At 44.3% G+C, this 17,115-nt stretch overlaps 1 protein-coding gene across 1 annotated transcript in view; it reads right to left on the bottom strand.

The window, feature by feature from the left end:
- The window catches only part of DCLK2 (doublecortin like kinase 2), a 136,265-nt gene extending 125,922 nt beyond the window's left edge, over positions 1-10,343 (bottom strand). The window contains exon 1 of the mRNA XM_065404874.1: positions 9,923-10,343. Coding sequence (XP_065260946.1) covers positions 9,923-10,343 — 421 coding nt within the window. The remainder of the gene's footprint in view (positions 1-9,922) is intronic.
- Positions 10,344-17,115: the final 6,772 nt, after the last annotated feature.

Raw genomic sequence — 17,115 nt, 5'->3', positions numbered from 1 at the left:
CATTTAAGAAGCAAGCCAGAAGTGTTCTGATGTCTCATGATCAAAAACACAGGTTGCCAAAGGAAGATTTGCAGATATTCCATTTAAACCTCGCCATTCTGAACACAGCCTTACAGTTCTAGATTCCCCCAGACTTCAATACGAGTTTTACCCAAGCATTAACAGCAAAATCTGACCCTCTGTATTCACAAGATATGATGATCCTATTCAGTTATCTCAGTTCAGAATAGGTGTAATGCAGTTCACTGTACTTCCTGGAGTGTCAATGAGTTTGTCTTAGAGGTCTCAGTATAAAATGTTTCCAGTAACTGCTTTGCCATATTTCCTATATGTTGGAAGCTGCATAATGATATAGTGGGAAACTAAGTATGAACCAGCATCCACTATCACAAGATGCTTCCATCTAGTTCTCCTAGATACCACAAGTTGTCTCCAGTTTTACACATACTAATATTTAATAGCATTCCTCTTTCCTGCCCCCAAATTTCAGCAAAAACAACAATTATCAAGTAATAAATAAAGTTATGATGGAAATTTTAACTACACAAAGTTTAGGGAATTCAAGAAACGAAAGGGCCAGATTCAGTTCTCATTTACACCGGATTTACATTAAGGTAACAGATCAGAATCTTCTTCATAATTTCCAGAACGCTGGTAGTTCAGTTTCCTTTTTAAATGCAGTTAAAACTTCAACCATAATATTGCAATATGGAGCTTTTCATGCTTCTCTTCCTTGGTTTAAAATAAAATAAGAGATTTTTATAATCATCACATGAGATGCAAGACTGAACTGCTCCAGATATAGAGCAAAGGCTAGTCTATGTACCCAAATATTAGACACAGTCAAATAAACACAGGTAGTGTGTGTGTGTGTGTGTGTGTGTTTATTTTTTTTAAATCAGATATGCGTATCTGAATAGCCATATTTAAATTGATAAGCTACATTGGGCATGTGCACTCTACTATTTTCAAATGCTTATAACATTTTTCAAATACGTATTCTTTTTTCTCAAAGTCAATAAAGTTTACATTCCTGACTGAGGATTGAGTACATACTAATTTTTTTTTTTACAACAAAAGAGCTTGAGTTCTCAGAATGCCAGCACAAGGAGAGAACACTGAGTCCCAGATTCACAAAGGGCCTTAGGTGTTTAAACCCCTGACTTAAGCACTTCAGTCCCAGTGTGATCCACAAAACTGCTCAGCTGCCGCTTAATCCTGCAGGCACCTAAACTGACTCAGTGCCTAAATTTTCAGGGTAAAAAGTTCCCTGGGCACCTATGGCTATGTCTACACTAGAGACCTTACAGCAGCACTACTGTAACGCTGCAGCTGCGCCACCATAAATTCTCCCCTGTAGCCGCTCTATGCTAACGGGAGAGAGCCTTCCCGTTGGCATAATAAAACCACCTCCCACAAGCAGTGGTAGCTATGTCGGCAGGAGAGGGTTTCAATCTCTCTTATTTAAATATGTATACACAGTGGAATAGCTTCAAAAGTCATTGGGCCAGAGAGTGAATGACTCTGTAGAGTTCAGTGGTTAGGGTATCCACTTTAGAGGTCCAAGACCCAGGGTCCACTCCCCTTACTCCAATCACTCTTTATTGGTACAAAGTGAACTAGCTTCAAGAGGAGAAACTAAGGGAGACTCAGAATGTTCCATAGCTCAGTAGTCAGAGCATTCTTCTGAGAAGTGTGGGAGACCCCTGTTCAAATCTTCTGTCTCAGGCAGAGGGAGGAATTGAACCTAGGTTTCCCACATCCGAGGTGAATTCTCTAATCACTGAGCTAAAAGTTATAACAGCTATATCTGCCACCTCCTCCAACCAGTTTGTGTAGAGCAAGGCAGGCACTTAACTCCTATCTTGTAGAACTGGAAGGGACCCTGAAAGGTCATCGAGTCCAGCCCCCTGCCTTCACTAGCAGGACCAAGTACTGATTTTGCCCCAGATTCCTAAGTGGCCCCCTCAAGGATTGAACTGACAACCCTGGGTTTAGCAGGCCAATGCTCAAACCACTGAGCTATCTTTCCCGCACACTACAGGAAAAGGGTTCCCTGGCTGTGGATCAGAGATAGGTGCCTCTCTGCAGCCCAGACTTAGGCACCTAGCACTGTGAGGAGGGGCTTAGGATTCCACCCCTTTCCCCCATCTCCCATTCATGAATTTCAGCTGTTTCCCACCTACAGTGCTGGTTTTGATGCCTCCCACTCTTAGACACCTCTCTCCCTCCCAGTTTTGTATAGCCCAGGGAGTCTAGGCACCTAACACAGGCTTTGTGGATCCCAGTTGTTGTTTCAGTGATTTTCCTAGCACTTAGAAGTTAAGTAATGCAGCGCCAAGTCCCTTTGTGGATTCAGGCCTAAGTTCAGGTAAAAAAGCGGCTAAACTAAAGTTACTGAAATTTTTAAATAATCTGCCTTTAAGTAGAGTACAAATATGAAAGAGCAGCCCAAAAGGCAATTTTTTCTGCAAATGTACAGACACCTAAGATGTCAGCTTAGAATGAAAATGCTTCTTAATTATCACTATAGCATTAGGTTAAAAGAACCTATGTGCACTCCTGGGAGATAACAATATGAGGGGGGTATCAAGTGTATTCTACTCAATCTCTGAACAATAGATTTGGAACGAGAGTCTTGGGGTGAGATATGGCCCTTGGTCTGCCTTTGTGAGGTGTTAATGGGCTTCTATTATCTCCTGAGGCTGAGATAAAGTGTCCTGCTTCTCAGTGAGAAACTACACAACAGAGTAGAATAGATGACACAGTTATGAGTGTCCCTAGAGAAAGAGCCATCAGTCCCCATTTTTTACAAGTGCGCCACTTTGAGGCGCATAAGTCAAAGCAGGCATCTGGTTGCCCTTCATGTTTCTGTCTCATAAGCCTCAGCTCATTCTCACAGCATCCATTACGTCTAATAAGGATGCAGACAGGTCCCTGTTCAAACTCTTTCTGCCTGACTCTTTCGTAGTGCCAGATACTACTGATGATTCTTTAAATTGGATGGTCAGAAGGAATAGTCATTAGAGTATCCTTTCTCTACTTCATACCACAAGGAGACCAGATTTCCAGAGCACTGGTAAACTTCATTTTCCTTCCTTCCTGATTTCTTAGGTCCTTGGACAACCTACAAGTGATCATGTTCTTGTCCTCAATCTACTTAAACTCCCCAGATACAGACCCTTTGAGAAGCTAGGATGCCACATATCAGAGGGGTAGCCGTGTTAGTCTGAATCTGTAAAAAGCAACAGAGGGTCCTGTGGCACCGTCACACTTACTCATTCTCACCTACTCCTTTCTCTGCCTGCCCCTGCTCTCACCTTCCATTTTGTAAGGGGGTACAGATGAGAATTTTCTGAAAGGCATGATTAAGGCCACAGGTTATCAAGCTTGCTGATTCTATCATTTGGCTTACCCACAAGAAGTAGACACCTACCCTGAGAAACACTCCCATAAACTACAATTTTTTCATATTAAGGAGATCCCCAGTGGTGGTTTTGTTCATATCACAACGGTTTATTGCACTAACATTTCCTACGTAAACTGAAAACACTGCATCTCTCCAATACAGTTAACATATATTTGAGAGATGCAAATATTTTAGAAGCATTGTTTAAAAAAAAAGTATCTACCTTCCTGTGTTATACCAGCCAAATCATCCCTGTCCTTTATGTTTTTTTATGATTTCTGAGGTGCCCTGGCTTTTGGCTTCAATGCAAGAAGATAATTGTGCCTTTTGCAAGCAGTGAAGATACAAATTGCCAGCTGGTGCTAGCATCTGGTTGTTCTGGCACAAGGAAAGATGTTCTTGACCTACTTGGTAAAAGCATACATCAGTTATAATCTTGAGTACTTTAACAGGATTAACCCGATATTGTGATATGCAGTAATAATACTCAAAACCAGTAAGTACTTGGATCACTCACTAATTGGTTCCCACCAATGCTTTCTTTCTTTTGCTCCCTGCTAACATGAAATAGCCATCTCCTCAGGACAGATAAAACAAAATCCTGGGACATTGCTCCCTGCCATGGATAATGACAGCCCTACTGAGAATCTTTCTACATCCTCCCAAAGAGCTTCTGTACATGTGCCTAGCATCCTTGACAACTTTGAGTATGTTGCCAGTGGTGCTGACATACCACAAGAGGTTTAACTATAGCTGTTGAAAGCAAATGCTATTAAGAGTATTTGTGCTATGCAGAGCACTAAAGATGCCTTATCACTTGCCACATCAGAATGCCTGTTTCATCAGTGATGAAGACCACTTTTTCCTAGTTCTTCCAGAAGTCCAAAATAATCTCCTGGTTAAGGCCAACGAGCCTCAATATTTTCCTAGTTCCAGAAAAATCTAAGTATGAGATAATGAGAGGCTGCATGCCCAGTAAAAAATAAAAAGTAAAACAGAAGATGCTAAAAAAACAGAGAGAGTCATGAGCACCAGCTTCTGCCACTGTGAAGAATTATCGTGTGTTTCCACCCCATTCCTAGTGCCTAGACAACATAGTGGTAATATGAAGTCATTTCAAAAATTAAAAAACTAGACATCTCAGATATACCTCAGTTTCTGCAAACTGATCTTATGTCCCACACTCAACCAATTAATCATTGGGAGTGGGAAGGAAGAGAAAGAGAAAGTAAAAATAATAATAATAAATAAAGGTTGTTCCACTATGGCTATATAAAGGTGAAATATAAAAATGCACGTGGGAATCCTGTTACCCCAAACCAAGAATATTTTGTTGGTGTCACATATAGTAAGTGTATGCGTCACATCAGCAGAAGGATGGGAAGAAGTTACACACACAATATCCCGCTGTGCTCAAACAAGGATATATACTATAGAGGTGAGAAACATGGGTTTAGCAAGAGGGTGTATCCCAAATAAAATCTTATTCTCCCTATTCCCAACAGCTCACACTATTGATGAATTTGCCAAGCACATTTGGGTCCTGTATATTAAAGGACACAGCCCTGCTTCCATGAACTCCAACATAAGCAGAATCCAGAACCTTAGAGATTCCTCTCTCCTCACGTTCTATGCAGGCACCTGAGTTGTCAAATTGAGTCTATTGGAGCTGGGGACAGACCAGTCTCTGTGGAATGTGCTCAGCATCTCTGGTCCAGCAGAGCATGAGTTTGCATGCCCTTCAGAACATGATGCGAAGCATGTTTAACCAGACTTGTTGAAGGATGTGAAATTTTTAAGTGGCAGTTGTTAGGTTGCATTTATTGTTGTGATGTGTGCTGTTGAATTTGTTTGTGGCTATAGATAAGTTATATACTATATACATTAAACAACAACAGAGTGTCTGACTGATTTTTTTTTAATGTCAATAGAATTTCTTACTGTATGTGCCCAAGCCCACAACAAAGCATGTAGTGTCTCAATTTAGCTGATACAGAATATCATGACACAGGGTTTGATCAGCCAGTTCTTATATGCCAAACTGACAAATAGCAAATTTGCCTTAAAGTGCTTATCTGCACTGGATCTGTCTAGAGCTGTAAAGAGTGACTCTGAGCTGAGACAAGCTTAACACAGCACCTACTGGCTTGGTCACAGAGGCTGGGGGCTCTCTTTAGGCTCACATGATACAGCTCAGAACTCTTGTGGCTCCAAGTATCAGCCGCAGAAATGGGCAGAATGTACAAACAGCTTGTCCTGCCAACAGAGATATGAAGGACTGAGGTAGGTGGCTACATTGGCTCTGGTACCTGGCCGTCAGTTACCATACACAAGAGCCTTCCACTATATTTACAACATATGCACCTCTACTAATGGTGCAGAGAATTCAAGTCTACTGCCAATGTCCTTTTAGAAGCATTAATTCCACTGTGGATTTCCATTCAAGTCTGCTTGGTCAGAAAGGAAGAGCAAGTAAAGAATAAGTGTTTCTCCACCAAGCTGATGGAGTCCTGACTGCAAAGGAGGGTTTCTATGGGCTCTTATAGATGGTAGAGTCATTTTCTGTACTCTTTTCCCTGCCCCTCCATGCTTCCTGCCTCAGGGTTTTCTCTTCTCTATATGCATGGTAAACAGATCTATAACAGAAACTAATGTTGGTGAAATTTGGTGTGCTAATTGGAGCATATGCTAATCCAATCATGACGCTGAAGGACTTTTTGAATATTCCTGTAAGCTGTGTTGATCATGAATAAATGAGCAAATTATTGGGAATCTTTTTTCCTTTTATTTTACTTAGAGAACCATGAAAGTGATGTTTCAATAGCGGTATTATTGTTGTTGCTGTGCATCTGATGAATAAAACAAAAGGGCACACTCAATGAGCATATAACAAAAGAGAGACAAATACTGGCCTCATTTGCACCCTTAAAGCCCCACCTAAGTTAATAAGACTGCAGAGGTGTAGAAGCAGAATTTGTCCTGATGATTCTAACCAGTACATGAAAAAAACCAAAAAGATACTATGGATGAAAGTTTATAATGATACTGATAGGAATCAATCAGTTTTAACAATAACTGTACTAAAAGCCACCTAAAACAGGCAATCCCTCCTTCATGAAACCACTTTAATAAGCATTATTTTTTGGCATTAAATTTATTTAACTATTATTTAAAACAGGTGTGGGCAAACTTTTTGGACCGAGGGCCACATCTGGGTATGGAAATTGTATGGCGGGCCATGAATGCTCACGAAATTGGGGGTTGGGGTGTGGGATGGAGTGAGGGTTCTGGGGTGGGGCCAGAAATGAGGAGTTCAGGGTGTGGGAGGGGGCTCCGGACTGGGGCACAGGGTTGGGGTGAGGGCTCCAGCTGGGGGTGTGGGCTCTGGGGTGGGGCTGGGATTGAGGATGAAGGGTTGGGGGTACAGGAGGGTTCTCTGGGCTGGGACCGAGGGGCTCAGAGGGTAGAAGTGGGATCCGGGCTAGGGCAGGGGGTTGGGGTGCAGGAGGGGATCAGGGGTACAGGCTCTGGGAGGCACTTATCTCAAGCAGCTCCCAGAAGCAGCAGCATGTCCCCCACTCTGGCTCCTACGTGGGAGCGTGGCTAGGTGGCTCTGCGCACTGCCCCATCTGCAGGCGCTGCCCCTGCATCTCCCATTGGCCACGGTTCCCAGCCCATGCGAGCTGCAGGGGTGGTGCTTGGAGCGAGGGCGGCACGTGGAGCCCCTTGGCTGCCCCTACGTGTAGGAGCTGGAGGGGGGACATGCCGCTGCTTCTGGGAGCTGCGTGGAGCCACGGCATGTGCAGAGTGGGGCAAGCCCCAGACCCTGCTCCCCGGCGGGAGCTCAAGGGCCGGATTAAATCATCTGAAGGGCCGGCCCGGATGTGGCCCCCGGGTTTGCCCACCCCTGACTTAAAAGATCACTTTTACTAGGCACCCATTTTTAGACTAGAGATGCGCAAACTTCTTTTGTGTAATTTCATATTCACTTAAACATCTGAGGTGACATTCTGGCCTCATTGACTTAAACAGGGCCAGGATTTCACTCCTGGTGTTGGGAAGAGTGACTCAAATGATACTGAAAATTCTGCTTAGGCAAGACCATGAAAGAGAGACCACAGGGGGAATAAAGTCCAATTTAAAAAAAAATGGAAAAAAATAAGTAGAGAGCAAGCAACTAATGAAAACAATGATGGAAACTATCTATACATCATATGCAGAGCACCCACTTATACCAGCCTAGCTATTACATACCCAAACATGCAGCACAGGTACCTTTTAAGTAGAATTTTTAATTGAATAATCCCTTTTTTAAAGAGGAGATTGGAGGAGGATTATGGGTGTTACTTTATAGAGAAAGTTTGCAAAAACAAGGATTAGTCTGCAAGAACGCCACAAGATTCTCCTATCCCTGCTTAAGGCAAGTGCCATTGCCTTACAAATCAGAGAAGGAGTCTTCTTCAATAAGAGCAATTGCCCATATTTTTAAAATGTATTTCGGCACCTAGAATGCAGATGGCTGAGATTTTCAAAAGTGCCTCAGCACCTGGCTCCCATAAATTTTAATAGGAATTAGGCACTTTTCAATATTCCACTAGATGCCAAGCTGCATCTTTAAACACCTTTAAAAGTTTGGCCCATCAGATCCTAAGTGTCACTGAAAGTCATTAGGGTCTTAGTCCTAAGTCACTTCTGAAAAAGGGACTTACGCCTCCAGTTTGGTCCATTAAATGCCAAAATATAAATATCAAGGCTCCTACAGGATGACTGTTTTATAAGAACATAAGAAAGGCCGTACTGGGTCAGACCAAAGGTCCATCTAGCCCAGTATCTGTCTACCGACAGTGGCCAATGCCAGGTGCCCCAGAGGGAGTGAACCTAACAGGCAATGATCAAGTGATCTCTCTCCTGCCATCCATCTCCATCCTCTGACGAACAGAGGCTAGGGACACCATTCTTACCCATCCTGGCTAATAGCCATTTATGGACTTAGCCACCATGAATTTATCCAGTCCCCTTTTAAACATTGTTATAGTCCTAGCCTTCACAACCTCCTCAGGTAAGGAGTTCCACAAGTTGACTGTGCGCTGCGTGAAGAAGAACTTCCTTTTATTTGTTTTAAACCTGCTGCCTATTAATTTCATTTGGTAACCCCTAGTTCTTGTATTATGGGAATAAGTAAATAACTTTTTCTTATCCACTTTCTCAACATCACTCATGATTTTATATACCTCTATCATGTCCCCCCTTAGTCTTCTCTTTTCCAAACTGAAGAGTCCTAGCCTCTTTAATCTTTCCTCATATGGGACCCTCTCTAAACCCTTAATCATTTTAGTTGCTCTTTTCTAAACCTTTTCTAGTGCTAGAATATCTTTTTTGAGGTGAGGAGACTACATCTGTACACAGTATTCGAGATGTGGGCGAACCATGGATTTATATAAGGGCAATAATATATTCTCAGTCTTATTCTCTATCCCCTTTTTAATGATTCCTAACATCCTGTTTGCTTTTTTGACCGCCTCTGCACACTGCGTGGACATCTTTAGAGAACTATCCACGATGACGCCAAGATCTTTTTCCTGACTCGTTGTAGCTAAATTAGCCCCCATCATGTTGTATGTATAGTTGGGGTTATTTTTTCCAATGTGCATTACTTTACATTTATCCACATTAAATTTCGTTTTCAGAGTATTTTACAATGAAAGGGCTTTCTCTTGTTCTGAATAAGTCTGAATCGCCATGGGTGAAACAGCAATATTGACATAATGTTATGGGAGTTAAATTAAAACATTTCCCTTCCCAAACAAATAAAAAGATATCTGGAATACATCCAGAAAATGTATTACTAATCCTATAGTTGAAACAAAATATCAGCCAATTAGTTAATCACATCAGATCAAACAAACACACACTACCATAGGGTATCTCTGGGTAAGCTGCAGGGAAACACCAGTGAGAGGAGGCTGGGGATAGATAGGAAGGAGAATGGTGTAGGTAGGGGAATAGGCACAGAACAAAAAATGGAGTTCTAAACTTAGCTCTTCCACTGACTAGGCTTGTGGTTCTGGGCAGCTTCTCTGCACCGGTGTCCCTCTTTGTGCCTCTAAAACAAGGTTAATACTTACCTACCTCCTAATGAAGATTCATTAGTTTGTTTGTTTTTTTAAACCTCTACAGATGCAAAGGAGCCAAATTCCACACCGTTACACCCATGTAAATCCAGATTAACTCTGGATTGAAGCCAATGGAGTTACAAAATTCAACCCTAAGTAACTACTCTTGCTAAGGTGCCTTGTGGGTTTAGACAGAGAAAACACAACGGGTGAATGCCTTGTGTAGATGGGGTGGGACTGGGAAGGCACAGCATGCTGGGGGAATAACAAGAGAAGGTACCTTACAGGAATACAAGGTAAGATAAGAGGTCAGACCAGCCTGAGCAATGCCCCTCTCAGGAGCCAGCCATCCTGTACAGCCTGGACTTTACTCCTCAGCAGCTGCAGGTGTCTCTCTTACCTTCCACTAGCTCCTCCAAGCTGGCGAGTTTCCTGCTGCCATCAATGGTGTAGATGGTGCGGACCCCCTGGGGCAGGTTCACATTGTCCGACAGCGACCTGGTGAGTTCGATCAGGAGAGCATCGAAGGAGCGAAAGCGGTCGCTGGAAACGGCAAACACCAAGCCCTTGAAGTACCTGTCCCCATTGCGGTAGAACCGGGCTTTCTTTGCTTTCTTCTCCGAGCTGAGGGCCTGCAGCGTCCGCGTGCGGTAGAAGCTGCAGTGGGCGCTGTGCGCGGGGCTTGGGATGAGCCCGTTCCCCTTGGGCCCGGAGCTGCTGCTGCAACTCGAGCCGGTCCCCGCTCTGCGGGCCCCTGAGCGCTGCTGCCTTTTGTCCCGCTCCTCAAAGTGCTCCAGCTCAATGCTCCTGTTGCTGGCCATTTATTGCTTTATTTGTTGCACCTCCCCCTTCCAACAGCTAGTCCCCCTGCTTTTCCCCCAGACTCCACGGGGCCGAGTCCCCAGAAACCTGCCGCTAAGCCTGGCTCAGGGCATGCAGATACAGCGCACACCTAATTTAGCATCACGCCGAGCCACCCCGCCTGGAGGGATCTGGCGCGAGAGCTGCACCTACCCTGCTCAGTATTTACACCCCTGAGCGCCAACGTTGCCCTTGGGACTAGCTGTCCTGCGGTGTGATGATCTTTGCCCCCCTCTTAAGGCACACATGCACCCACTCACAAACGCATCCTGCTGCCTGCCTAAGGAAAGCCTAACTCCGCATCTCGCGGCCAGGCGCAGCTGCAGCTAGGACACAGGGCACAAACTTCGGGAGGCTGAGGAGTTGCTGGTTCCTAGCTGTAGCCACGCAGCCTCACACAATAAAGAGGATGCTGCTAGCCATGTCCCCAATCATGCCATTCTCTGCGGAGGAGGTGGGGGTAGGGAAGGCATCTCTCTCCCGCCCGCTCCCAGCGCCTTCCAATCCAGAATGCCCAGCTCCAATTGCCCACCACAGCGCGCCGGGAGCCCGCGGGGCTCGGGTCACATGGGCGGATTGCAGGCAGGGGGATGCCTCACGCGGCTGCCGCTCCCCCGCTACCGCATTCGCCTCTCGCCCACAAGGCGCAGAGGAGAGACACAAATCCAGCCTCCTCTGGGAGCAGACAGCCCCCTCCCCAGCGCTGCAACAATCAGCCCCCGAGTCCGCGGTCCCGCCCTGCACAGCTCCAGCGGGTAGGAGCAGCAGCTGGGGAAGGCTGTTAGTGGAACTGGCCTGTGAAAAAGCAAAAGCAAACGCCCGGCCCCTAGCTTCCCTCCCCCCTACGCCTTTCTATGCCGGCGACTTCTATAGCCGGGCGCTGAGGCTCCAACAGGAGGAGCGAGCTGCGGCTGTAACCCGGCCAGTCCGCACTAATGGCAATGCAGCGCGTGAGGCAGGCGAGGGCTTCTCCCGGGTCCTAGACAAACACCATCTCCTACAGTAATGAGCCCAGCGGGGTTTGAGCACAAGCTGCCTGTTATCAACCCCATTGTAAGCTGCACTCAGGCTGTAGTTTGTATCTAGGGCCCTACCAAATTCATGGCCATGAAAAACGCCTCAGGGATCATGAATTCTGGTCTTTTGTGTGTTTTTACCTTACACTATACAGATTTCACAACGTTTCCCCAACTGGGGGAGACCCACAAGTTGCAGGTGAGTTGCAAGATTATTTTATGGGGTAAGCACAACCTTACTTCTGTGCTGCCTTCAGAGCTGGGTGTCTGGCGAGCAGCAGCTGTTGGCCAGGCACCCAGCTCTAAAGGTGGTGCCCGGCCAACAGCAGTACAGAAGTAAGGGTGTCAATACCATACCATGCCATCCTTACTTCTGTGCTGCTGCTGGCAGCAGCCAGCTGGCCAGCAGCCACTGCTTGCCAGCTCCCCAGCTCTGAAGGCAGCATCACCACCAGCAGCAGTGCAGAAGTAAGGGTAGCAGTACCACAACCCACCCTACAACTGCTGGGGTCAGGGCCCCTACCATTACAATTACAACACCCTGAAATTTCAGATTTAAATAGCTGAAATCATGAAAATTACAATTTTAAAACTCCTATGACCATAAAATTGACCAAAATTGACTGTGAATTTGGTAGGGGTCAGCCAGCTAGTGTGCAAAGCACCATCACAGGGGAATGAAAGTTGTGTGTGTGGATGGGAGGGAGGTTAACTTCAGTGAAGACAAGCCTTGCCACTCAAACCTGGCAAAAGTAGGGAAAATCAAGGACAGAACTGAGGATCTCTTCACTCTCCCACTTGCTTTGTTCCTTTGTATTGCTGATGCACCTACTGTATGTCCGGGAGGAAAATTAAATTACATAGTTGGAAAATACATTACCTTCTTGTGGTAAAACATCCTCTCAAGTCACAAGGACACTAAGCCAGATTCTGCTCTCACATCTATGTAAGTTAATTTCAGTGGTGTAAGTGAAATCAGAATCAAGCTCACTATCTAGATAAAAAGTATATTGTTGCTCAGAACTTATTTGTCTTAAATATTTATGTCTGAGTTCTCCTTTTAGTTACAATATTGTAACAACATTGACCTCAATGGAATTATTCTGGGGTTTTTTACTACTGTAATTGAGCTTAAAATTTGGCCTTTGTGTTTTAGGTCACCAGCCCAGTTAGCGTCAGGTTGCTTGGTTTCTTTACTGTTTTGAAATAAATATTGTCATTGAGGAGGGGATAAAATATTAATATTTTTTAAACATTTCCTTACCTAGGTTACTAATTTTAGTATCAGGTCTGTATTTATGTTATAAACCAGTACCTAGAGCCCCAGTTCCTGGAGTCAAGTGACTACATAACAAGCTAAGATTTCATTTAAAAAAGAGTTTCTAATACTTACGGTTGTCAAAAAACAACCTTGAAAAAGTGACATATTTCTTTAAAGTGTGCAGTCTGAAACAGTAGCTTTATGATTTGTGAATTCCTCCATGTATCTCAATGGGGTATTAGAACCTCAAATCCCACCTCTCAGGAAAGCTCCACCAGAGAACTTATGATGTGACAGAAGGGAACAGTGCAGAGGGCTCAACCCACCACCACACAAATAAATATGCCCCAACTTCTGAGGCAAATACTATGGAGCCCTGCTGCTGCTGCCTGCTGGGAGGGAGAGAGGATCCCTGTGCCACTCCTGGAGGAAAAAAAAGTGCCCCCCTCCACTGCTGCTCCTAGCTCTAGGAGCTGAGGGTCTCCCCCACTGCCACTATTCCAAGTGTGGGGTGGAGTTACAGGAATATAGTCATGATAGGACTTGTCAGGTGTGTTTAGGGCTGCAGATTGCCTCAATCCAGCCCAGTCCTGCCCTGATCTCTATATATGTGTGGGTATCTGCTCTGCTTATTAATTACAAATCAGTAAGGAGTATTTTCTAATTTAAGTTGAGTGTTGAATTCATTCCATATTTTTATGGATGAGAAGAATATTCAACAAATGAGAGCAGCCTATTGCTGCGTATACTGAGACAGTCAAATGAATAAAAACATTTCTTGTTTACATTAGACATTTTGAAGAGAAGCAGGTGTTTTTAATGTTGCTTGGCACTTAGTAAATCATGCCCCAGGTGTTGCATTTGTCAAATTGTTACTTTTAAAGCATATTTTGATCAATTTATGGCAACTTTAAGGTTTCCTGAGTTTTAAAGTTGTTAGAAGGTCATCCAAAACCAGTTAATCTGTTTCTTTCATTTCTATATTCTCTTGCACCTCTTAGCTGTCTTTGTTAAAGTAGCATTTTCATGTATGTACAGCAGTATACTCAAAACTATTCCATTAATATGACCTTTTTTGGTAAGGCTCACAACTGAAACATTCACTTTGATCTTTCAAAAATTAGGTGTTCTTTGTTATTGAATGCTTGCATTTAAACAATACAAGAAAGTCTCTTAAAGAATACATGAACATTCTAATGCAATTATAAATAAAATATTTAAGTATATTATGAAAATCTTTCTCATGCCTTTGTTAAGATCAGGCCTTCACTTTATGTATCTTTTATCATTTTGGTGATTATTCATACTGCTGTGTGTAACTGAACTCTGTGGCATTAGAGATATGACTGGGATGCTTTTATCTATATTTAACTTACTTATTTAACATGTGTAGGATGTATTATGGTCCAGTTTAAATAAAATTTAGTGAGGATAAAATATTCAAGGGAATTTCTTTCAGTCCTTTAATTTTTCAAGCAGATCAAGTGCTTAGTTCTTAACGACTTCACTCTTCCATTATCATGTGTAATAAAGTCTAAATTGATAGCTAGGTTAATATCCTGGAGAAACATTTTCTTCTGTTATTCCCTTAAGAAATATGCCAGGACATATATTTCTCTGCAAGTTATTGTTTTTTAACTTGATACTTCTGTATGACTCACCTAAAGTTTCTATATATGCTGTGTTGTTGTAGTTGTGTTGGTCCCAGAATATTAGAGAGACAAAGTGGGTAAGGTAATATCTTTTATTGGTGAGAGCTTCTGTTGGTGAGAGAGACAAGCTTTTGAACTTACATAGAGCTTTTCTTCAGGTCTAGGAAACGTACACAGAGTGTCACAGCTAAATACAAGGTGGAACACATTGTTTAGCACAGGGGTCGGCAACCTCTGGCACGTGGCTCGCCAGGGTAAGCACATGCCTCACCCACACTGCTTCCCACAGCCCCCATTGGCCTGGGACAGTGAACCACGGCCAGTGGGAGCCGCGATTGGCCGAACCTGCTGACACGGCAGGTAAACAAACTGGCCCGGCCCACCAGGGTGCTTACCCTGGCGAGCCACGTGCCAGAGGTTGCCGACCCCTGGTTTAGCATAAGTAGTTAACACACATTTCAAGGGACCATTCAAGCTGCAGTGGCCTGTTAACACCCCTCCAATCACAGGAGGAAAAGGAAGTGTTGGGGGAGGGTGAGAGGGAGGAAGGCAGCTGGGGGTGGGGGTTGCTAGTGAGTTATAGATTGTTGTAATAAGCCATAAATCCAGTGTCTCTATTCAGACCGTGATTTTTAGTGTCTAACAAAGTTATGAATTTAAGCTCCCAGGCTCATCTTTTGAAAGTGTTGCGCAGGTTTCCTTTGAGGATGTGAACTGATACAGAGTGATCCCTTTGTGAAAAGTATTCATCCACAGTTGATATGGTGTTTTTGTCTTTTATCATTTTCCTGTGTGAGTTCATTCAAGAGTGTCTGGTTTCATCCATATAGTTGTTACTGGGGTATTTAGGGCACTGGATGAGGTACATCACATGTTGTGTTAGGCATGTGTAGTACTTATGAATGGACCTTGAAATGAATGTTGGGGTCGGGGGGAGGGGGGGGATGTTGATCATTGTAGCAGTGGAGATATGTCTTCAAGTTTTGCATCTGTTTTTCTGGCAGGTCTAGTGCTGCTTTGAGTTGGTGTGTCTTGATCTGTGGGGAGCTTGCTTCTGTTGTTGAGCTTGGAGAGGTTGAAAGCTGGAAGAGGGGATACAGGAAATACTTGTTTAAGGATGGGGTCCCCATTAATATGGGTTATAGTTGTTTGATGATTTTCCCTGTATGGGTTCCAGTATGGAGTGATAAGTGACAACTAGGGGCGTGCAGTCAGAGGTTGGTTTTATTTCTGTATTGAGGCGGGTTCTCTCAGGGTACTTGGGTGGCCCATTCCATGATCTGATCTACTTCTCCGGTGGAGTCTTGTTTGGTGAAGGTGGTTTTGAGTGTGTTCAGGTGTATATCCTGGACTTCTCCTCGGAGCATATTCTGTGGTATCTGAGTGCCCGGCTGTAGAAAACAGATTTCTTAGTGTGTGTGTGTGGGGGGGGTTAATGGATCTATGAAGGTAGTCTGGTGATCCATGGGTTTCTTGTATATAGTTGTCTGTTGGGTTCCATTGTTGAGGCTGATCATGATGTCCAGGAAATTGAAGTTTAATGGATGGATGGTGGTTGTTGAAATTGTGGTGGAAATCTATGAGGGAGTTTAAGTCATCTGTCCAAAGGATGAAAATATCATCAATGTATCTCAGGTATATAATTGATTCTGTGGTGCATTTGTCCAGTGGTCCACACTGCAGAAGAGGCAAATTCTGATGTCATTGCCTTGATTCTTCATAGGCTGAAATCCTCTCCTCTAGCTTTGACAATTACATATCTCTTACCTCCCCAAATCCAAGATGTCCAGATTACAGAATATGCAAGATTTTTCTAAGTTATCTGTTGCATTTTTAAATATGGTCATCAGTAGTATCTAGGTACGATGTTACCCACCTTCTCACATGTGCAAAGAAGCACACCCACATTACTCTTATTCTTAAAAACTCAGCTAGCTCTAGTCCCTATGCACTTTAGGACCCAGTTCAAAATTGCCCTAATTGTGTGTATATGTGTGACAAAATACTCTGTCAACTTTGCCTAGTATATTTCACACACCATGGGTTAAATTCTCTGCTCTTGTAATGAATGCAGTTGCATTGACTTCAATGCAGATTCACCCTTTCATAACAGCAGAGAATTTGTCCTCTTACCACTTTATAAATATAATATATAACTGTTAGTATTTTAAAAGGCATTTACAGCTAGGTACACTAAAATTACTAATTTCTGTCACCAGCTCCTGCCTTAAAAGGCTTAAAACAGCCTGGGGAGAGGGCTTTGGGAGGGAAGAAAGCCTCAGCTGATTGGGGAACCAGCCACAGATGTGGCCACGCCCCAATCAGGGCCCAGCTGGCCCTTATAAGAGGGCAGTGGGCCAGGAGCACACACAGTCTCTCTCTAGGGGTAGAGAGGGAAGGGTCTGGCTGCCTGCCTGGAAGCTGAGAGGGTATCAAGCCTGGAGCAGGGCTGGGGGAAGGCCAGAGGAGCTGGGGAGCTCCAGCCTAGAAACCACCCAGACTGCAGGCCTTGTTAAAGGCCAAAGAAGGTACTAGGGTTGCAGAGGGCAGCCCAAGGGCAGGCAGAGGCAGCAGGTCCAAAACCCCCCTTGCCAATGATGAGTGGCCTTTACAGACTACAGTCTGCCCCAGTGAGCAGGGGCTAGATGGTGACTGGCAGTAGCCACTGAGGTGAGGTGGGGATAGAGGGTGGGGGTTCCCTGGGGAGGGGAAACCCAGATCTGTGGGGGTACTGCCAGGGGGCAGCACCCTGGCCTGAAAAGGGCACCGGGGTCCAGGAGGGACTTGGGCCCAGTGGCAAGCA

Source organism: Emys orbicularis, chromosome 5, assembly GCF_028017835.1.
Source record: "Emys orbicularis isolate rEmyOrb1 chromosome 5, rEmyOrb1.hap1, whole genome shotgun sequence".
Lineage (NCBI taxonomy): Eukaryota > Metazoa > Chordata > Testudines > Emydidae > Emys > Emys orbicularis.
This window is presented reverse-complemented; position numbering and strand designations above follow the sequence as displayed.